Source organism: Vombatus ursinus, unplaced genomic scaffold (genome assembly GCF_900497805.2).
Source record: "Vombatus ursinus unplaced genomic scaffold, bare-nosed wombat genome assembly UNPS02014863.1, whole genome shotgun sequence".
NCBI lineage: Eukaryota > Metazoa > Chordata > Mammalia > Diprotodontia > Vombatidae > Vombatus > Vombatus ursinus.
The window spans coordinates 17,848,641-17,872,343 of NW_020954641.1; the positions used below are offsets into that span (position 1 = coordinate 17,848,641).

At 34.5% G+C, this 23,703-nt stretch overlaps 1 protein-coding gene across 2 annotated transcripts; it reads right to left on the reverse strand.

Annotated features, from left to right (window-relative positions):
- Window positions 1-29: 29 nt before the first annotated feature.
- Window positions 30-23,664, reverse strand: HMMR (hyaluronan mediated motility receptor). Of its 2 annotated transcripts, none has more exons than XM_027841717.1 (18): window positions 23,620-23,664; window positions 19,963-20,061; window positions 19,156-19,244; window positions 16,088-16,144; window positions 13,479-13,667; window positions 11,086-11,172; window positions 10,907-11,007; window positions 10,330-10,404; window positions 10,054-10,232; window positions 8,934-9,082; window positions 8,569-8,783; window positions 7,606-7,722; window positions 7,151-7,309; window positions 6,535-6,687; window positions 6,361-6,454; window positions 5,737-5,913; window positions 2,872-3,034; window positions 30-1,769 (listed from the first exon to the last, which is right to left on the reverse strand). In XM_027841717.1, the coding sequence occupies exons 3-18, from the start codon at window positions 19,237-19,239 to the stop codon at window positions 1,750-1,752; spliced, it is 2,019 nt and encodes a 672-aa protein (XP_027697518.1). In that variant the 5' UTR covers window positions 19,240-19,244; window positions 19,963-20,061; window positions 23,620-23,664; the 3' UTR covers window positions 30-1,749. The 2 variants fall into 2 exon arrangements, with proteins under 2 accessions (XP_027697518.1, XP_027697517.1); XM_027841716.1 differs by lacking the exon at window positions 23,620-23,664 and adding an exon at window positions 23,085-23,604.
- Window positions 23,665-23,703: the final 39 nt, after the last annotated feature.

The window sequence follows — 23,703 nt, forward strand, 5'->3', positions numbered from 1 at the left end:
CATAGATTAAAATGCATAAAAAGGGAAAAGGAAAATAAAGTTATAGAGTGAGAAACATTAAATAATTTGGAATCAATTAATTGCAGTCATTAACATTCTGTGACAATCCAATTAAATGGTCTGATTTGTAGTTTCCATGACATTTGTTATACAGATGTACATTAAGTTTTATATATATATATATATTTAGAAGTACTCCAAGTGCCATCATTCCTAAGGGAAATGCAAATAGATATTTCTTGCTAGAAAGAAATATGCATACCTTTATACATAGCTAAATAAATAAAGGCTTCTTCCCCTCCTGCTATGCACCCCCCTCCCAATTAAAATCCTAGTGTATTAAAGTTTATTCTTCTATTTCTTTTAGAACCTGAGTTAACATTCATATGTGAAACCCAAGGGAAAAAAGTATCTTTATCTGAGGCCTCAGATTCTTATTGGAAACTCTTCCTTCTAGCACTGGACAAACATTCAGGGCAGAACTCCCTAGGAAAAGGTATACATATATTATTTGACTAATACCTAGAACATCTAAGTAGTTTTAATTGCTTCTTGCCTTCTTTGGCTTTCAAGCTTGAAACTTGCCCTAGAAGTTTTTTTTAATTACAGCTTTATAGAGGAACATCTATCTGGGGCCAAAATGACCCTATAACCACTGGAATATTAGATAAAACTGTCCACATCTTGTTAGCCAACCTTGAGGAAATGAGGAAGCATGCCAATCCTCTGTCCTCATGTTTCTCAATTACTGCACCCAAAGATCCCAAAGCATAGATCTGGAAGATAATAGATAATACCTTGCTCCCAATCAATTCTGGATGACCTTCCCCTACCCTCCACCCTCCTCCAAGGAGAAAGCATCTTTAACACACATCAGAGATGGGACTTTTCTCATACAAAAGGGAAAAATGTGGCACTTTACATAAGAACTGCTATGCCATCATTTCAATTTGAACACAGAACTGGATGACCACAGCACATATCACCAGTCTCTAGACAGCTAGAAAGAATATCCTCTAATAAGTCACTTTTGGATGGGTAAACTTTTTGAATGGACTTTTTCGTTCATCCTCCTCTTTGGAAAGGATATTAGATTATCAAATAATCACTCATTTGGAGATGCATTTGCTGCAAATGTAGGAATTGAAAGGGATAGGTGAAAATGACTAAGTCTCCTTATTTTAATATTCCTCAAACTCATACCGAGCCTTTATTCAAAATGTTGCAATGAGTAGCCCTAATTTAGTATTTCAATCTAAACGTGATCACGCAAGATAGTAAGTTGAGTACTTTAATTTTTGTCTCTCTTTTTTTTTTCTTTTTGGCTGCTAACAAAAGTGCAATAACAATGCAGCAGATTTTGCTGGGAGAATATATAATACCAATAATTTTTTTAAAGGAAGACTAATCGGATGGAAGTATACAGAAAAAATTGAAAGAGGAAAAAGAGAACTGAAGCATGGAAATCAGCTATATAGGCTACTACACTACAGTAGTGAAAGTATGAATGGAAACAGAAATGGAAAGGTTAAAGAAAACTAAAATGGGACATTATCTCTGGATGTGAAGAGTCGAGGTCAATGGAATACTGTATACTTTTCATACAGCTAAAGAGAGGTGAATTTTTAAATTATCAGCATCATTAAAATCTCAGAATTTGAGAGTATTCCAAAAACCAATAAATTATAAATAGTCCTTATAGATTATCTGTGATGTCTTGTCTCATGATTCCAGAAACTCCATAGGATCTCAGTAGCATTTTCTGTTACCTAGAAGAATCATTAGCAAATATATTAGCATACAAAAAGTATGGATTTATACTGTAATTATTATAATTAGTTTCTCAGTCTTTATAACTAATTAACAAAGTATATTATTCCTAGGGCTTGCTAGAATTTTGTCTGTTTTCTAAATCAATGAATCTGTAAAGCATTCTCAATATGCCTCCTTTCTTCTCTAAGTCAACTGGAATGCAAAGCATTCCCTACAGAATACTTTTCACTGATAAGTATACAAAAAAAAACTGGATTAACAATACTGAAAAACCTCACCTTTATTCAGAATAAAAAGGAACTTTTTGAATCTCTCTCCATACATATGGAGTGTGACAACATAAGGAAATGACCCCACCCCGCCTCGCTTCCCTCTTTTAAGTTTCAGCTTACAAAATAATATTAGGACAATACTTTATACTGAAGTCATTATTGTCATCTGAGAAACAATCATTAGCCATTCTGTATAATCTATTCCAAAACAATGCTCTGCACTAAACTTTGAGGAAAATGAGTAGAGGTTCATGGAAGAACTCTGTTCTCTCTGATGACCAAATTTGGGAGATGGCCACACAAGGGCAAAGAGACTTTTGATCCACCTGGGAGCAGTTCCTTCACTCTCAATGCCCAATTGGGGAATGATCAAATTAAGTCTTTGACTACTTTATTAAATAAACATATCCTCGAGTTCTCCTTTTAGAAAGTGCAAAGGAGGATCCTTGGAGGGACTACTTGAAGAAGAACTAAAATAATTTTAGGATAATGATTCTATAGGGTGCAAGGCCATTTTAAAAAGTTAACTATCATTCTGAGACTGTTACCTAAACTCTGAACCCTTTCTTAATCTTGACTGTGGTATTTTGTTTATTGTTTGAGAATATCATAAATGATAACTCCCCAAAAGCTTATGTTAGAGAATCTTTCAAAGGCAAGGGGAAGTTCTGCCCATTTTTGGACCTTTCTCTCTAAGTAGCAATAGCTATAATGATTTAACTCATAAAATTCTTTCTGGCAGGCTTATGCCCACAAAAAAGAGCATCCTTTTTATTCAGCAGGCACTACTTCTGAGTTAAGCCAGGCAAAACTGACCTTTTCTTACCTTCTTTCAAAGGCACTTTGGGAGTACAATTTTCTTTACTCTCGTGCTGAAAAGCTTTAGAAGGATCAAACCTCTTGAAACCTTTTGCTTCATTCACTTGTTCCTGAAGCCTTTTCCCAGCTTGTTTTTCCTTAGCCAGCTGAGAACGGAGTTTAGAAACCTCCTAAATAAAGAAAAAGCAAACAACCAGTAATTTTTATTTTCCAATAAAGATGTACTATAAATGTCACTTGCCAATAACGTACAAAGTTTCCCAAGCATAGGTTCTTAACCTGAGACAGAAAGATTCTAAGGTATCTGTGAACGTAGACAGGGAAAACATTTACCTCTTATTTTCACTAAAATAAATTTTAATGAAAATACAAATTTTCACTCTAGCTAGAAATTAACATTCCTTCAATTATTTAAAAACATTCTGAGAAGGAGTCCAAAAGTTTCACTAGACTGCCAAAGGGGTCCATGATACATACAAAAAAGTTAAGAACCCTAGTTTTAAAGGATGTATTAAAAACAGATTTCAAGTTATTGTTGCATTCAAAATATTTAAGACTAATGATAAATTATAAATTAATCTGGAATAATCTTTATTTTTCTTTTGGCATATCTGTAACTAAATTGAGACAGATGATTTTCAAGATGGTCACTTAAATATTTGGAGTCCTACCTGAGTTTGAGCCTTGACTCTGCTGACTTACTAGTAAGACCTTGAGTAAGTCACTTACCCTCACTTTAATTTTCTCAACTATAAAATGAAAAGGGGAAAAAATGGTGTGGGCAAAATGATCTCTAAGACCTCTTGCAAATCTAAATCCAACGATCCTAAAAGGAGTTAATCTCAGGATAGAAATGTTTTTCTTACTCCACTCGCCAGTTATCATATAATTCACATTAAAGGCAAATAGAAATATTTATGACAATTTTGCCTAGTGTTCCCTCATATAGTTAGATAAAGTTCTTCCATCCTAAAAATATCATGGTAATTTGAAACACTGAACATTTCAGGATATGATCCCTGCATTTGTTTATTTTGCTAATGAAAATGTTTTCCAATAGAACAAAATAGTTAAAAAGTAAATTGAAATCCAAGTCAAGTGAAGTGAAGAACTTCCTCACTGTGCTCCCACTGAGGTTAGATCAAAGACCTGGCTGGATAAACTATGTCAGGGAGTACTCAAAAACTTTGCTGGTGTCATAGCTATACCACTGCTGGTGATTTCTGAGGACTGAGATAAGAGAATGGAAATGGAAAAATATCCCAACTTAAAAAATGGAGAAAACAGATACTTGCATCTTATATGGTGGCAAGGATGAATTCAATTTTCGGTAAAATACTAAAACAGATTATTTAAAACTATTGTGAGTAGTTAGAAGAAGGTGATCAGGAACAGTCATTGAGACTAACCTTATTTCCTTTTTGGATAAGAGGGCCACCATGGGAAAAATATGAACACACACACACACACACTTCATAAAATTTCAAGCTGGAAGGGTCCTTATTGATATAACACAATTCCTTCATTTTAGTGAAGAGGAAATTAAGATTCTAAGGGTTTAGTGACTTAATAGTAGATGCACAGGTAAAAAGTATCAAAGCTGGGATTTAAACCCAGGTCTTCCAACATTATGTCCAATGTTCTTTCTACTACATTCCCTTTCTTTCAAGTATAGATGCTAAATGTCTTTCGGAAATCCAATGTCTCATGACATCCTTGTAGACAAATTGGAAAGATGTAGGCTGAATAATAATACATTTAGAAGGGTATAAGACTGTCTGACAGGATGGATCTATCTATTATTGGATAGACATTAATCTGAAATAAAATGCTACACAGTTGTTTTGGACCCTGTTCTGTTCTAAATTTTTGACAGTGACTTGGGTAAAAGCATGGATAGTATTTTTATCACATCTGAAAATGACACAACACTTTAAGAGGGGTAGCTAATAAACCAGATGAAAGAATTGGAATACAAAAATGTTAAAAGGCAGGAATGGTAAGCTGCAGCCAACAAGATGAAAGGTCATAAAAATGTATGTAAAATTTCTGCATCTGAGCTTTAAAAAAAAAAAAGTCTGCACAAGGAAAGGCTGTGGTGTAATATCAAGAAATAAGTCTCCATGAAAAACACTTAGAGGTTCTGGTGGACATCATACTCAATATGTCAATAGTTTGACGATGAACCTACAAACCTAATGAAATCTTAGGCTGCATTAACAGAGCCAATGTCTGATGTGAAGGAGATTACATTCTTTCTATATTGCGATCTGGTCAGACAGGCTATTCCTGGAGTACTTTTTTTCAGTGTGGGATACCATATTTTAGAAAGGACAGTGAGAAGCTAGAGTACAGTAAGAAGAGGAGGAAGAGGAGAAGGAAAAGGAAATCATGCTAAAAAAGTTCATGGAATGAACTGGGGAGATTTAACCTGGAGAAGAAAAAATCTGAGAGATGTGAGGGGTGGAGGTGATAGAAGGGAACTTTAGCACCCTTCAAACATCTAAAGAATTATTATGTGGATGAAATATTAGTTTGGACCCAGAGAGCAAAACTAAAAGCAGTGAGTTACTCTGAAGCAGATTTTAACTAAACTGAAAAGTTCCTAACAATTGGAACTGTCAAAAATGGGATGATCTGCAGAGGTATTTACATATAAGCTGCATGACCATGATGGAACACTGTGAAGTAGGGATTTATGACATGGACATTGCCTATGAAATTACTTCCAATTCTAATATTCTGTGATTCCACTTAAATTTTTGTAATTCTGTTTTCAAAAATTGGGGAATGAATCTACTAATCCAACTATGTGGGAGAGTCTTATTAATCTTGTGAATGAAAGCAAGAATGAAATGTTAAATTTACAAACCAATTTGAGCTGGTTATTTTCTTCCTTTAATTTCATGACATGTCTAATTTTTTGCTTTTGATTCTGATGCCCCAATAACTTAGCATATGATTCACTCAGTTTATTCAGTTCTTCCTGCGTTGTACCATGTTCAGTCAATAAAGCTCTCTTTTCTGCTTCAAATGCATCCAATTGTTCCTAAAAAAGATTTACAGACAAAAATTTAAAGGTCAGAATTTTCAAGTTCACATGCATACATATTCAGCTAAACCTTAGAAATTAAATTTTAACATATTATTCTAGCATGTCTTATATCGTGATAATGCTAAAAATATGAGCACAGTTACTGAATTCTTTTATGTTGAGTTTTCTCTATCCTCAGGACAAAACAAATACTTTAAGTGACAAACAGAAACTAAACCAATTTTTTTAAAATAAAAAAATTAGCAAGACTAATTTAAAAGATTTAAGCATGACAGTATCATGTACACTTCTTTTAATAAGAAGTTACATTAGAGAACAGACTTCACATTATGACAGGTATAGAATCTTCTTCAGGAGAGCTCAGGTCACAGTTATAAGTAACTGGCATTAAATATTTCTAAGACAATCAAAAGTAACTGTTTAAATTTATAGTGGACAAACCTGAAAAGGCTTTGTTTTGTTATAAAGTTCTTCATAAAGGAAATGCCATTTTTCCACTTCTTGTGTTAATTCCATATTCATTTCTCCAGTTTTGCTAAATGAAGGGAAAAAAGACTAAATAACAATAAGTAACATAGTTGTAATTTGAGAAATAGAAGTGTTGTAAGGTATTACCTTGTTTCTTCCATCTCAAGTTGTCTGTTAAAGTCTTCACTTTGTTGCTTGAGTTTGTTCTGTAAATCAGATATCTGTTCTAGAGAAGAAGCTGTTGCTTCTTTTATTTCTTCTTCTTTAAGTGCCAATTTACTCTGCACGTCTACAAGCATCCTTAGATTTCAGGCAGATATAAAATCAAGTAAATTTTCTAGTCCTTCATGTGAAACTGAAAGTTGCATATCCATGATTTTAACTTTCATTTTAATTACTATAAAAATTGAATGTTAAAATTCATGAAAGCAAAATAAAATCTTATACCTACCAAATAGCATGTATAGCAATACACTGCCTGAATTAACTGATTTATAACAAAAGTCCCTAATTAAATCTTGCCTAATGCCTCTCTTATGAAGAGAGAGAAATGTGGATTCTACTATTCTAGTAGAGTTCTGGGTTCATCATGCAAATTATTGAAGCCATCTAATAAGACAAGAAGGAGTTACAATCCAAATAGGTGAACAGCATCAATGATATTATAGCTGTCTTGAAATACTAATAAAATGTAATAAGGCTTATATAAGTATGGTACTTAGCATTTCCTCACTATGGTAATTAAGTGTGTAGGTGGTCCTACCTTGCATATTCTTCATCCTTTTTATTTTTAGCGTGCTGAACCTCTAACATTTGCTGCCGAACAAGCTCAACTGTTTTTTCTGCCTCAAAAGCCTTTTTCCGTAGTGATGAATTCTCATACCTAAGATCCACCATTTCTTCAGTCACTGATCCTTTATGGCTTTACCAACAAAAAACAAACAAACAAACAAAAAAACCAAGGTAATCCTTTTAACCATTGTACAATGACAAGCTATTATCTCACCAACTTCCATAGTTCAAAACCTATTTAATGCACATAGGATAGAGAAGGGGAAGGATTGTAAAATAATTGTACGCTGAGACAACTAAAAATTCAAATGTCCTAAAGATTATATTAGTTGGGATGTCACTCCTCCAGTGTTCATCTTTCACCACTATGTTTCCATAAGGTTTTCTATAAGGTGCAACTTAGGAACTAGGTGGTGGACAATATACCTTTCAAATTCAGTGATGACTTCTTTAAGATTTTGCAACGTATTGTTGTACTTTTCCTGCCAGTGCAGAGAGGTCTGATTGTGTGCTTCATTGTTTTTCTCAATTTCATCCTGTTTCCTGGGAGGGAGTGGGGGAGAGGTAAAAAATTACATTTTTTTGCCAAACAGAGACACTCAAGAACAATCATTAGGGCTAAATTATGCAGGAGACTGAGAGTGACAAAAAAGAAACACTTGGCTTAAAGATATGTCACTGAAAAAGTTTCTCTCAAACTATTACAAGGTTATTTGGCGTCATTATATGAGTAATTCTTCCTAGACATTGTTATTACTCAAGGACTTAAGAAAAAAGATCGCTATAAAACAAAGAATAAAATGAAAAACTTTTAAAAATCTGCGTTTTGAAAAAGTTTCACATACTTCTTAAAATACTATGAATGGACAATACAAAAAAGATAAAGTTTTTAGGTTCGAAAATGTACTCGCTATTTAACCAAAAATCATTTGGCAAACTAGGCAGAGCTAAAATAAAATTACAGTAGAAGAAATTTCAATTACAAAATGTGTTCGAAAAATGTAAGAAAACAAAGAAATTAAAAATAGAATTGAGAACCTATCACCTGATCCTCCCATCAATTTGATACTTATAGAACCAGAAGACACCTTAGAAATCAGTTAGTCCAAGCTTCTCATTTTACAGAGGGAGAAACTTCAGCCCAGTTAGGTCAAGTGATTTGAGATGCCTAGGCTAGATGGCAGCAGAAATGGGACTAGAGCTCAGGTATTCCAACTCTCAGGCCTGTGTTCTTTCTATACAAATTATTCAAGAAACCAAATAACCTTAGAACTTGCCTCTTTCTCAAGAGATCACAGTTAAAATTTGTAAAGCAAAAGAATCAAGACATAGAATTAATATTTATTTTATTTTTATCAACTTTAAAATTAAACTAAAGACTCTACAAACCCTTTAAGCTTTTCTTCTAAGAGTTGGAGCTCTCTAGCTCTGGATATATTCTCTTGTTCCAGCTGCTTCACCAGTCTTTTAGCCTGCTCATCCTTTTGTTGTAATTTATCTAACTCACTCAATGCTTCTTTTAATTCTTCTTGAAAAAGATTTTTCTCATTAATTAACTCTTCTTGAAATAGACAAAGCTTCTGATTAAGGCTAGAAGATAATTCCTATGACCAAACAACATCATCTCAAATTATTCTTATATATTAGTAAACCAAAACTGAGAGATGCATATCAAGGTAGAATCAAGCAACATAAACACATTAAGAATTAATTCAGCAATATTCCTTCATCTTGGAGAACAAGTAAGTGCTTACCTGCTCTTGTTGCAGACGTAAATCAGTTTCTGTCTGCCTTTGTTCCAGCTTTTCATTTTCTTGTTTTTCTAGAGTTAATCTTTCTTTCAAGCTTAGTATCTCAGCACTGAGATTTTGTTCCCGTTCTTTGTCTTGCATGACAAATTCCCCTACAAAAAGACATCTCTAAAACATTATAACTATATAAAGCATTATACTTGAACGAATACAGTCTCACATTAATAGTCCATTGATCTCTCTTTACTGTTTAAATATATTTGTGTTTGTTTTTTAAAAATTCAACTGCTTTAAATATCCGAATTATCTGACCTGTTTCTTCATGAACTACATTATACATTCATTTGTCTTCAGAAACAATTATCATAGTAAATTTTTACTGGTTCAGACTAAATGGGGGAGAAGTAAAAAAGTCTGAATAATTCAATGATTGAAAAGAAATGCAACTCTAGTATTAATTAGAATGACAAAATGTTCTGGGAAAAAATTCCCTGGAAAAAAATTACTTAATATTGACAATTATCATATTATACATTAAAATTCTTAACAGGAAGTTTTTTTTTAAAAAAACCTCTTTAAAATACTGAAAGGGGTCCCCCTACAGATATTAATGCCAAGAATAAATTACCAAAGTTAGAAAAAGTTAAATTCAATTAGTAATACATTACTACATTGTAGTAATGTTATATAGTTATATATAGTATGAGTATATATAGTATGCATGTGTATATATTATATATATACTTATATATATAAGAATAATTATAACATTTCATGGGCTTGAAAAATGCTATAATTAATAGACTAAAAATCTAGTTTTTTACTTATCACCCATCAGAAAATCAAGAATTATGTTTTTAAGCAGTTTTAATGAATCACATTCAAGCCATTTATGTTATTATTACCACCAGAAAATTAACATTATTAGAGGCTTAAAGATTTCAAAAAAGAACCTGTAAGATTTTACTTCATTGTATTTTTTTATTTTACTTCATTGATCATTCAGCATTATGTAGTTATTTTATGTAGTATTGCAGCTTTATGTACTATTTTTTTCCTTCCTTCCTTTCTTTTTTTTTTTGGATAATTTTAAATTATCATTTCTGTGAATAAGTAATTGTACCTTTTTGCTTTTCAAGAATCTGACATCTATTGTTCAGGTCTTTAATTTTTTTAGATAATACATCCACGTTTTCATCCAGAGACTGCTTAAGGATCAAAATCTCTTGATTCTTCTGATTCAAAGTCTCTTCCAATTGGACAATATCCAATTTATATTTCTCCACTTGATCTGATGTAGAGCTTCATTAAAACAAATTTAGAAGAAATATAAGTCTCATTAGATGTTATGTTTCATATTTTCCCAAATAAGAAACACTTGAGAAGACATTCACATTACCTGACTTCTGTAATATATTCCAAGAGATTTTCTATTTCTAATTTTTCTTCAATCGTTTCTTTTTCTGTAGTAACACTACAAAAAATAGTGGGATACACACTATTTTAATACAGTCTGAATAAAAATTATGGCCAAGGTAAAGTTTTGCTTTAAATTAAAGATTTTCTAAAATTACATAAATTGTCAGGCTATGATCTCCAATGAATAACCTTTTGAACAGTTTAAACACTTCTAGAAGAATTCAAAACCTCTAAGGAAGTTATGCAGCTATAAGGGTCAGAACTGCTATTCATAAGGTCATCAAACATGGCTCCAGAAAAATCAGAACTTTCTAGATAGATCTTAACATTAGTGAAACCATTCCATCTATAAGTTTACAAATCAATAGAGTGGAAAAGTATTCCAGTGGAAAGTAGTGAGTCTGGGAAATACTGACAACAGTCCCGTCAACATTTAGAGAAATAGTGAAAAACAGTCCAATGGAGGCTTTCATTTAAATTAATTTTGCTGATTGCTAGACAGGCACATTATCCAACCATTTGAGACAAAGCCTTTAGATTCTGTTTTATCAACTTACAGTTTTTCCTCAAGTTGTGCCAAGTTTCCTTGAGAATCACGAAGGTTCTTTTGTGCCATTTGTAGTTTGATTTCCATCCCTTCTTGTTTATGAACAACATTCTAAACAATAAAATAACAGTTTGTGATAGGAAAAAGCTCTTATGGTCTTAACAGGACAAACCTGAAGACAATGCTCACCTTCTTCTTTGCTTCAATCTTATTCTTCAGTTTCATTAACTCTAAGCTTAAATGACTCATTTTCTTCTGGTTACCATCTTCAGAAAACTAAAAACAATTTAAAATTCAGAAGTATTTTAGCTACAAATAATTATTAAATATTACATGGCAGTTTCTTGTTCACCTAACTACGGTCAGGGTTGATATTTCTCCAATATACTGCAATAGGGACAAGTAAGCTGATGTTACAAATGTCAAAACAGTTGACAATACTCCATTACTGACTACATAGACTGTCTCATCCTTTCTTTAGTTTGTCACATGTACTACTAAACATGTCAATATGTTGTTTAGAGGCTGCTTAGGCAATAGCTAACCCTGTGTTATGGATTCTTCCTTTTAAAATCCAAAGCAGACCTATTTGCCTCCTTAAATCATAATCGATTCAAAATACCCACTTCAGCTCTAAACATGTATGTAACAAGAAAAGCCAACCTGAATCAAGGTTTAGTGAAGTTGTATTTAGATTATTCAATAAAAGATGATTTTAGGAAATTCTCAGAATTCTTCTTTATAGGTACAATAACCCTCTTAGGGCACCTAAAATCCAACTTCTAATTTGCAAATCCTAATATAGAAAATAAGGATTCTAAGACATGTAGACAAACTAAAGTGACTTTCTTGTAGATGGCTTTTGCTTGGTTCCAGCTAATCAGAGATTATGTTATACAAACCTGGGATATAAATATTTTACTTATAAATCCAAACAGAAGAGAGCTCTAATCCAAATCTTTACCTTCTATCTATAAGCATTTTCATAGGAAAGGATTTATTGACTGTGTCAACAGTTTTCAAAATTATTAAAACATGAATGAAGCTTTTCAGAAATCAGTTAAGTAAACTCCTTAAATTGCTTTTTGGTATCAAACCTACTCAGTGATTGCATATGATCCCTGTAACTATAATTGTCTCTTGAAGTCATAAATAGGTAATTCTCCTTCTTTTCGCACATTGGCCCATGTGGAATCAGTAGCAGAAGGGGAAAAAAAATCAATCAGTAACTTTTTAAAAAGAAAAATATTTTTAAAATTTCACAGTAAGAAGAGGGAATAAATACTTTAATTAGTAACACACTCAGAAGGAGAAAAGGAGAGGGAAGAAATGTAATTTTTTGTCAAAGTCTTGTAAAGTAGAAAGGAACTAAAGATGTAGACCTGGGTCCACCATCCAGCTCTGTCCCTAACCAGTCTGGTGAAGTTGGACCATTCATTTAGGCACTTTGGGCCTTAGTTTCCTCATCTGTAAAATAAGGAGGTTGTACTTATCAGTGTCTCTCTGCTCCAGGAGGTGTTGCTTTTAAATTTCCCTTAAGTTTAAGAACAGCCAGGGAATGAAGGAAGTTACCTGACTACCATGCTACTCTCTCCTGGGAAGGTCTCCCAAGCTGAAGAAAGGCACCTGGGACACTGACCAAAAAAGACTGATATATCCCAGAACAAAACTGTTTGAAGTAAAAATGTATGCATACATTAAGCAAGGAACTATTATGATAGTGAGGTAGATAGGTGACAATGAATAGAGTGGGAGACCTGAAGTCCAGAAGACCTCAGTTCACATCCTGCCTCAGACACTTATTAACTGTATAACCCTGGGCCAATCACTTAACATCGATGTGTCTCAGTTTCCTTACATGTAAAATGAAGATAATTATAGCACTTAACTGACAGAGTTATTGTGAGGACCTAATGAATTAACATATGAAAAACAATCTGTAAACCTTAAAGTGCTATATAAATTAAAATTATCATATAATTATTTATGCACGCTTAAGAAATAAACAGCATTACCTACTTAAAAAGAAAAAAAACAAAATTAAGATATAAATTATAATGCTAAAAATTCATCATGAAACTCTAAAATTCTGCATGTGTATTAATTTCAAAGCACATTGCCTACCTAGGAATGTTTTTCACATAGCAGCTGCTCAACAAACAGACCAGTTATGTTTTGATCCGAAATCCTTACAGTCTTCATAGTCATCCTTATTTAAGTTGGGGGAAGTGAGTTTTAGAGGAAGGAACTACTGAATAATGGTTGCCACAATGTGTCTTACAGGTTACAATACAAGTGCCAGTGTAACCATTAAAAAAAAAAAATTTCTAACATTTATAAAACCCAAATCTTCCAAGGTACATAAATACATTTTTCATTTGTAAAGCATGGATATTCCTAAGCTAATGCAAATATCCAATAAAATTATTTAAAATCTCTATTTTTTAAACAAATAAAATTAAGAAAAGTGAATACTACTAGAGCAGTTTTTATACTTGACTAACCTTAGTAACTAAGATTTTGCAACTAAAATTGCTGACAGACAAAAAAAAAATTTGAACTTAAATGTAAGGCCTAAATACCTTTGCTTTTAGTAGTTCATTAGCTCTAGTTAATTCAATAAGCTGCTTCTCTAAAGATGCAATATTTGCTGAGAGAGATGTTTTCTCTCTGACTGCTATGTTTAGCTTTGCTTCCATCTTCTCAAACTCTGCTTCCAAATCTTGAAGATGTTTATCCTGTATTGCACGTTCTTGCACTAGGGTACGTATCTAGAATCAAATGACTGAAAAATAAGTTCCATATATACAGTGTACATAAACTGAATTTCATATACCAATATAATCTAAATTCTACCTATTTCAATCAACTAGTACTAACTTCCCACACATATTTTCTTTTTAGATATGTCTTACCTATTACAAAGTTATTTTCAGCAATTTGAACAAATTGGAATCAACATTTTTCCCCCCAATAGGACTTAACAATTAAAGTAATCTTACAGGAGAATTTATCAGAATTCAAGGTCTCACTTCTGGATGCAATTAAGCAGTTTCAATACCCACATATTTATGTACGTAGACTGTTATGGCTGGAAGGGATCTTAAGAGATAATTTTAAGTAAATACTACCAGAACAGAAATAACTTCAAGGTCATACAGATATTTAGTAGCTCAAACGGAATTGGAACTCAGGAGTTCCAGTGTCTAATTCAGGGTTTTATTTTTTATTATACGACACTACCTTCTCCAATGTCCTTAAAAAATATTCTTACATATAAGATCATACAAAAAGCTCTCACACTAATAATTGCTATGCTGTTATTCTACAGTTCAACCATAAAGCTTTCAAACACCTAATAGCCCACAAAAGTATTTTTGAATCAATGCATCTCATGAAAATTATTTTCTTTAACTTTAGGACTGTCATTGATGTCAACTTCTTAAGTATATATGGTATTTTATCAGTAGTCACTGAAACAATAGCTACATCATAAACATTTACTGAGTAGCTATTATGTAGGTTTTTTTTTTGCATAGGCAGTTGGGGTAAGTGACTTGCCCAAGGTCACACTGCTAGTAAGGGTCAAGTGTTTGGTCTGAGACCAGATTTGAACTTAAGTCCTCCTGACTTCAGGGCCGGTGCTCTATCCACTGCGCCACCTAGCTGCCCCCTCAGTAGTTATTACGGAAAAGATATTGTGTTAATAGCTAGAGATATAAAGAAACAAACAGTCCCTATATCTTATACAATACAGAAGCCCTTTCCAGTTATAAACCCTGTCTAATGTGATGCAGTCCTTCTTGTTCAGGCAAAGACTTCTACATGATGCTCCATTCCATATTCTCCAATAGATTGCCCACTCTATCATTCCCACTCTCTCCCTAATCTTCAATCTCTCCCTATCTACTAGCTACTTCCCTACTACCTATAAACATCTTCGTGTCTCCCCTATCCTCAAAAAAAAACCTTATTTGAACCACTCCTCCCACTATTACCTCATATCTCTCTTCCCTTTTGTGGCTGAATTCCTTGCGAAGGTTATCTATAGTAGGTACCTCTACCTCCTTCCCTCTCACTCTCTCCTTAATTCTATATGCAGTTTGGCTTCTGACCTCATAATTCAACTAAAACTGCTCTCTCCAAAATTACCGATGATCTCTTAACTGTCAAATCTAATGGTCTTTTCCCAGTCTTCAACCTTCTTGACCTCTTTGTAGCTTCAATCACCCTCTTCTCCTTGATATTTTCTTGTAGGTGTTTGTGACACTCTTTCCTGGTTTTCCTTCTACCTATCTGACCACTCCTCAGTTTCCTTTGTTAGATTTTCATCCAGGTGATGCCCACTAATCTTAAGTGATCCAAAGAGTTCTGTCATGGGCTTTTTTCACTTGGATTCAATTACCATCTCTCTCTCTCTCTCTCCTGCTGATTCATAAGTCTACTTATCCAGCCCTAACCTCTTGTGCTGACCTTCAGTCTCACACTTCCAACTGCCTACTGGATATCTAAACTGGATATCCCATAGACACTCAGCATGTACAAAAATGAAGTTGTTAACTTTCTCCCTCAAGTCCTCCACTCTTCTCAATTTCCCTATGACTGTTGAGGATACCACCATCCACCCAATCACCCAGGCTCACAACCCAGGTGTCATCCTCTATTCCTCACTCTCTCTCTCACCTGCCTCATAGACACTATTGTCAAAACCTGCTGATTTTACCTTTGTAACATCTTTCTAAAACACTCCCTTCTTTCCTCTGACACTGCTACCACCCTGGTGCAGGTCTTCATCACCTCATGCCTGGCCTATTGCAATAGCCTGATGTTCCCCTAACACAAGTCTCTCTGTACCCAACTCTATCCTCTACTCAGATGTCAAAGTGATCTTCCTAAAGTGCATTTCTGACCAGGTCTCTCTTCTCATCTTCTCCCTCCCCCCACTCCCCAATAAACTCCAATGGCTCCTCCAGGATCAAAGATAAAATCCTTTATTTGGTATTCAAAGCCCTTCATAACTTGTTTCCACCCTGCCCTCTCCATACACTCCTTTCCAGTCTTCTTCTGGAATGGGAAGGGAAAGAATATAGGAGGAAATCCAGGCAATGTAAAAAGCAAAAGATATTAATAAAAATCTATTTTTAAAATAGGCTTTGTTTTACATTTAAAGTACTGAAAACATTTTTCTTACCTCTTTCTCCTGCATCTTCAGCTTTTTCACCTCTTTAATATACCTTTGAGATTCTGTCTATTAAAATATCAAAAGATACAATAAATAGTAAGCATAATTTATGAAGCTAAAAATCTTTGAGAAATTGACTTTACAGACTTATTTTGTACCTATAGAACTCATTGTGCTCCACCATGACAGAGGTAAACCTGGGTTCTTCAAAGTTGTGTCAGCAAAGCTATAGAAGCACAAGCTTTCACAGGACTTTGCAGAGGATGTCAGTGACAGCCTGTGCCTGCATTCTGAGGAGTAGCACTACAGCTCGATCACCAGGAGGCTGGCCAGGTAATGAATTCTTTGGTCATCACAACCCAAGAAAAAAAGAAAACTTCAAAATGACCTTTAGTTCCGTGCTGCCAGCCCAAGAAAAAAAAGAAAACTTCAAAGTGACCTTAAGTCCTGCGCTGCCCCTTTTAATTTCAGCAGTGCCAGGGGATGAATAGAAGACTGAGAAGCTAAGAATTATACTGTTTGGAGACTTTTCATAACAGTTTAGCTGTTGGTATTCTAAATGTAAGATTTATGTGCAATAATCAGTGAATAGATACATTCCTGGAGGAATGGAATCCTCTCAATCTTGACTTTTTTGCCGTAAGTGAAACCAGAAGATACAGTTGCAGCTAAATGAAAGGATGGTTCACAGATTCACCTTGGAGTGGCAAGTAAAGAAGTTGGTAGAGTTGGTTTCATCAGATGTCCAAACATAATTTCATGTGCATTTGGTTATCTTGCATTTAAGTGATCATGATAAATATTTATAAAAATACTACCATGAAAACAGTTGCAGTTTATGTGGCTACATGTTTTACAAAGTATGAAGAGGTAGAAGATTTCAACAAATAACAAATTCGATCAATATATACTTGATAATGGGTGTCTTCAATGCAAAGGTCTATGGCCAAAAAAAAAAAAACCAATGCACTGGAAAATATGGTTCAGGAATACAGAATGAATGTGGGGGAAAAATAGATTGCACTGGACATTGTGAGTAACAAATAACACAAAGTAATGACATTGATTTTCACATACAGGAAAAGACTCATTACTATTACGAATCATTCCTGAATCAACTTGAATTGATCAGATCACTGACTTGTAAAATCAAAAATCAACATAATATAAATGTTTAAATAAAAATATAAATCTGAATGGAGATGAAAAATAATTCATTGTAAAATCAGAAGTTAGAACATAATGGGCAATATCACTTCACAAAATAGTGAGAAGCAACAGTGCAATTTGGTGAGAACCCCAATTAAGCAAAGTATTTCTCAGGATATTTGAGGATGACACTGAAAGAAAGACAATAAATGAGAGCCAGAAGAGTATTCAAAGAACAAGTTTGTGCTGGAGGTGAACATTCTCCTATACCTAGAGAGCCTACAAGTGGATTTCTATAGGAAAATTCAGGGTTTTAAACTTTTGGTGCAGAGGGATTGAAATCTGTTTTCTAAAATCAAGACTAACATAAAGTAGAAGGAACCAAGTAGAACCCTATGAATAAAGGATGTTCCTAATTAGAAAACTCAGGGTGGTAACACATTTTGAGAATGAGATAGAATCTGCCATTAAATAAAAAAAATTATATCAAGAAACAATAAATTTGAACTTTAGTATCCAAAAAGACTAAATTAAGGTCAATCTATAGAAGGACAAGAACAGAATGTAAAACAACTCAAGCATGAACCAAAGGTCCTTTTTTCTACTCTAAATTAAGGTAAAAGACAACATTGATTCCTAATATTTTACCCAATCATAATTGTTCCTAGGTTACCTGTCCAGAAATGGAAAAAAAGGTATCAAGACTTGCTTTCTCTATTACCAATAACCTTTTAAATTTTACAAAAGACACTCCTTAAGGCACTGGAACCTTAACCTATTACAGCTCTTAGTAGTATTTGCATTAAGATGGTAAATACTAGTCTTTAGTCAAGTAGTAGGTTCAGTCTGAAATATTGATCAACACTTTCTTTGCTTTTACAAAATATATTCCAGGAACTAGAGATTCTTTAAATTAGTTTTTATACGCTGTAGCCTTTTGTATCAATGTTCCTATAATCCAAAGGAGCAACATCCATAGAAAGGAGGCTACCATCAAATGCTACCACAAGGACAGAGAAGCTAACCTAAATGAAGCAGCAAGACATGCTGAGGATTATAAGGGGGCATTATATGGCAGGTGGGCCAAACCACCTCCACTTCCCTTAAGACTTCCATGGAAATGGTGGAAGGCGTTCACACCAAATGCCCTAGAATTGCCATATCCCCCAGGCTACCAGTTCTTCTTCCAGCTTAACCCTATAATCATCTTCCCCAGGAGCAATCTTGAAAGAAGAGGGCTGCCATCCCCACAACCATCAATACCAAGTCGATGAGGCAGGATCTGAAAATGACTCAAAGTCCAGCACTCTTTCCACTGTCATACTGTGTTCTTCAATAAGAGCTCAACATCTTGCATATACAAATAACTACAGAAGTTCCATTAAGCATCATCTATTCCTTACACCTCATTAGTGATAAACAGAAGATTAGACTTTCACGATATGCTTTAAACTAGATCCTGTTCCTTCTACGGACATATCACCTATTCCTCCTCCCCATATCAGATACACATATGTGTACATAGATCCAAACACACACAGGCACTAATAACTATAGTGTTAGAATACAAATATTGTTCCCACCACCCCACAAATTTTAAAGCAACAACAAGAATTGTGAAATCTCAATCAGTTCATGGAAACAACTGAAGACTGAGACCATTTGGAATTAATAAGTACATTTTAACAACATACATGTGACCTGAGCTAGAACAGAACTTGTAGTGATGGCCTTAAACAGAAAATCATTTTATGAACTTACAAAATGCCTTTACCAAAAAAAAAAAGAAAGAAAGAAAAAGAAAGATACTGGAATAGATTTCTCACTGTTTTCTTGAATTTAATCATGCATTCACAGGCTACTTCAGTCAGTCAATGATAATCTTTCATTATTTATTTGGTTTATATCTATCATATAAAGTTTCTTACCTTTAATCTCAAAGGTTTCAGATTTTTCGAAGTTGTGGATGTAAGCCTATCTTTGTTATTGTTAAGACCTTGTTGATTTTCCATAGAAGCTGCCGTAAAAATTAAAGTTTAAATGTAAATAGAGGTAATGCATTTCTTAACAGTAGGGGATTCTAAATATTTTAAATATTATGTATTTATACTAGATTTAAGATGTAAATACAAAGTAGCAGCCTAATTTAATCTTTTTGATCCAGAATAAAAATTCAAAATCATTAGTCAAAATTTTATCTTTTCTTCTTATTTATATTTCCTAATTGTATCCTGACTAAATCTTTTAGGAATGAAAGAGTCAGGGAAAAGGGCGACTATGAGAAGGTAAAATCATTTCATCTGCATTCATATGCTGGTTAGACTACAGGCTAGTTTTAGTACTTAATTACATTCATAAAATATGTCAAACACAGAGCACTCTAAGCCTTCATAATTCACTCAATTTTGTACATAAGAACTGCCTGCAGCTTCAATGTCTAGTTTTCAGACATACTCGGACATCTCTCTAAAATATAAATAGTTTCCAAATTTTAAAACTTTAGGTTATTATTCCACCTAGGGACTGGGGATGCAAATGCAAAAAGGCAACATCTGCCATCCTCAAAGACTTTAAATTCTACTAAAAGAAAAACAACTTGTACACAGATAAGCAAATACAAAATAATTTTAGAAGGGGGGAAAAAAACCCATTAACAACTGAGAAAGATTGGAAAATACGAAAAAAATGCATGAAAGTATGTAACTTGTCCCTTTCATTTTGGAAGGTATTATTACCCTGACCACGTCTAAATCGTTGTGATTTCTCAAATGATACAGGTCCTTTTGGTATTTCTGAAGTTTTGATGTCATAAGCTCCTGGAGATGGTGCACAGCCTAGAAATAACAAAAATCAAACATCCATGTTTTATTTATTCATCATATTTATAGGATAAGATATGGAAAATGAATAGATGATTTGTAGCAAAAATGGCATTTGTAAATGAAGCTGCTCACTTGTTTCCCTTCGTGTAAAAAAAAAATACCAGCTGTTTGTTGGTACTGAGAAAAACAGAGAATTATTTTATTCAAGACTGAGGAACACAAGTCCTCCTTGAAACAGAAACACCTTTATGGAATACATTAGAGAATACTTGCTGTGGGACTTCAGATTACTAAAATTTTCTTGTTGCAAAAGACCCATAGCTGTCGGTTTTAGTTCGTGGCAAATATGCTTACAAGTGAGGGAGTTGGTAGATGAAGACTTAAACCAAAAGAAATGTGACACCAGTAAGCTCACATAGTCCTTTGGGCCTCAGGCATCTCTAACATAAGAATCATAGCTATAAGAAAAACAACACTTCCTCAGACAGATCTATTAAGGAAAAGTCATTAAATATAAACAAATAAAATATGCATCTTATATTAAGTGATTTTTTTCACACTGAGGTTATCTTCATTTAGTGAGATGACAAGCAAAGGGAAAAACTACAATCCTCTCTAAGGAAGAGTTGAAAAAAGGCAGTTTGTGAGAACATCAGAGAATCCCTAAGATCTCAGAGTTGGAAGGGACTTCAAAGGTCATCCACTACACTTTATACCTGAAAAGGAATCTTTTATATTTATAATATTTGTAATATATAAATATATTTATAACACCCCTGACAAATGATCTTCCAGCCTCTGCTTAAAGACCTTCAGTGAGGAAGTACCCATCTATAATAATGGTACCTAAAGCTGCCCCTAGCCCCAATATTCTAACTTCCTTATGGGCCCCACAGAACAGCAGGCATGTCCTGATTTAACCATACAATCTGGCTTTAACCACACCATAGGCCCCCAGACTCAATACAGCCATTGCCTCTAGATCCAATTCACATATTTGAACAGGTGTGTTCTTGTAATCAACCACAATCACATCATCTATTTAGCCCAAGATAAGGACTGGCCAATCAGAGGGCAGCATGACCAGGATATCCGGCCACTGAACCCAGAAACAAACCTTCCCTATTGCCTAATTCCTTAACAACTCCCTCCTGTAAATATTCATTATTTCTGTTATGTAATTGCATCTTTATCCTATAAAGATACATCTTGCTTTGTCTGAAGTTCTCTCAACCTAGCCTGCTTCTGAGGGGTGTCAATCCTCAATAAATGCATATACTTGGATTAGAGGTGGTCTGACTCTGAATTCTTTGAGATGGTGCCTGCCACAACACACCAGGAAACTGAAACAGCAGTTTAGGGTTTGCAAAACTCTTTACATTATCTGATTTTATCTTTACAACAACCCTCTGATGTTGGTGCTATTATTAGTCCTATTTTAAAGATGAAGAAACTGAGGCAGAAAGAGGTTAAGTGATTTGCCTAGGGTCATATAGCTAGTAAGTGGCTGAGCAGCTATTTGAAGGACTTCCTGACTCTAAACTAATACCAACTCTAAACACTTTGCCACCTAGTTTCAAGGCCTACTTCTTGAAACATTCCACTTTGGGCAAGCTCTGACTTTTTTTTTCTCTTTACTTCCCGCTGAAATTTACGTCTCAAAATTCCACACTCATAAACATTAAGAACAAATCAAATCCTTCTTTGGAGTAACCTTTCAGATTCCTATAGACACAGCAAGGTGTTGCTAGATTTACAAGATCAAAGTAATCTTTAAAGATAGACTAGCCCAGTTCTTAACCTGAGATCCAGTGGTTTTTGTAAAATTGTTTTTATAAAATTATGCATACCCATTGATCCAGCAATACCACTGCTACGTCTATATCCCAAAGACATCCACAAAAAGAGAAAAGGACCTATTTGTATAAAAATATTTATAGCAGCTATTTCTGTGGTGGCTAAGAATTGGAAATCAAAGGGATACCTATCAACTGGGGAATGGCTAAACAAGCTGTGGTATATGATTGTAATGGAATATTAATGTGCTATAAGAAATGACAAGCAGAATGATTTCAGAAAAACCTGGACTTACATGAACTGATACATTGTGAAGTGAAAAGAACCAGGAAACTACAGTAGACAGTAACAGCAATATTGTTCAATGAAGAATTGTAAATGACAGCTATTTTCAGCAATACAATGATCCAAGACAATCCCAAAGGGATGAAGCACACTACCTCGGAAGAAAGAACTGATGTTGATTGAATATAGACTGACACACGATATTTTTCACTTTCTTTCATTTTTTTTCTTTTATTGGAGTCTTTTTATACAAAATGACTAATATGGAAATGCTTTACATAACTGCACATGTGTAACCTACATCTGATTGCTTACTGTCTCAGCAGGGAGGAGGGGAGGGAAATAGAATTTGGAATTCAAAATTATAAACAAAAATGTTTAAATATTGGGGGAAATTGATATCTATATTTCAATTTGTTTCCTTTGTAACACTACATATTTTAATTCATATATTTAAAAACATTATTCTGGGAAGGGGTCCATAGGCTTCATCAGAGTGCCAAAGGAGTGCATCATGCACATGCATGTATATGTATATGTATACACATATACATACACATACACACACAGAGTCAAGAATCTCTGGCTACACATGAATAAACTGAAACTCGGACGTGGAAAATGACTTTGAGAGACAAGAAGAAAAGTATAGTTAATTTTAATACCCAAGCCTCACAACCGCTGGTACACATTGAAAGCTAAGAATAACTCTCTACTTGTTCTCGCTTAATAAACTCTTACCAAGTAGTATAAACCTAGAAGAAAGTCAGGGCCTCTGGGTCCCACTTTCACCACCCACTTCTCATCACTACCTCCCCAGGCTTAGATTCTGATGAAAGAAGGCGGCAGATCTGGGTCATGAGAAAAAGAGAAACACCCCTGGCCTCCGACTCCAAATTAGTCATTAGAAGCTTCCCCACTGGAAGATTTCTCAGGCTCTCCTCTATACTCACCAGAAGGGTCATTGAAGCGTTTAAGCGGGGCCTTGGGGAAGGCCATGTCAACGACCACACGTAGCCTCCAGAAACACCAGAGATCCCAGCAACCGCAACCCTTTCAATTGAATTCGAAAAGCTCTGCACGGTCCCCTCCCTTCTCAAGAGAAGCCAATTGGAACGTCGGCTCTTTCTACTGCACCAATCCTTGTAGGAAGCATTTCGGAGCATGCGCATATAGCTCTCCAGCCAACCAATTAGGTGGGCAAGCACGCAAGGTTCGACGTTTGAGGAACTCAGCCAATAGGAGGGCAAGTAATCGCCATTTCCGGAATAGCTTCTGGCGCTAAGGGCGCGGATGGGATGTGCGCAAGCGCATTTCAAACAATGATTTTTGATCGATTCTGATTTCAACTGATTATCTGAAAGCGTAATGAATTTCGCTTGACTTTCCCATCTCTCAGACATTCCTTTTCCTAATATTTCCCTTATTTGTTCCTTTTGTGCAAATTTCCCTCCTAGATCACTTCAGAATATTAGTTCTTTCACTTACAGCGCTGCCAGTACCAAGATGGTCACTCCGGTGAAAAAACTCGTTTCCGCCCGAACGTCACAGAGCTGTGCGCGTGCGCCCTAA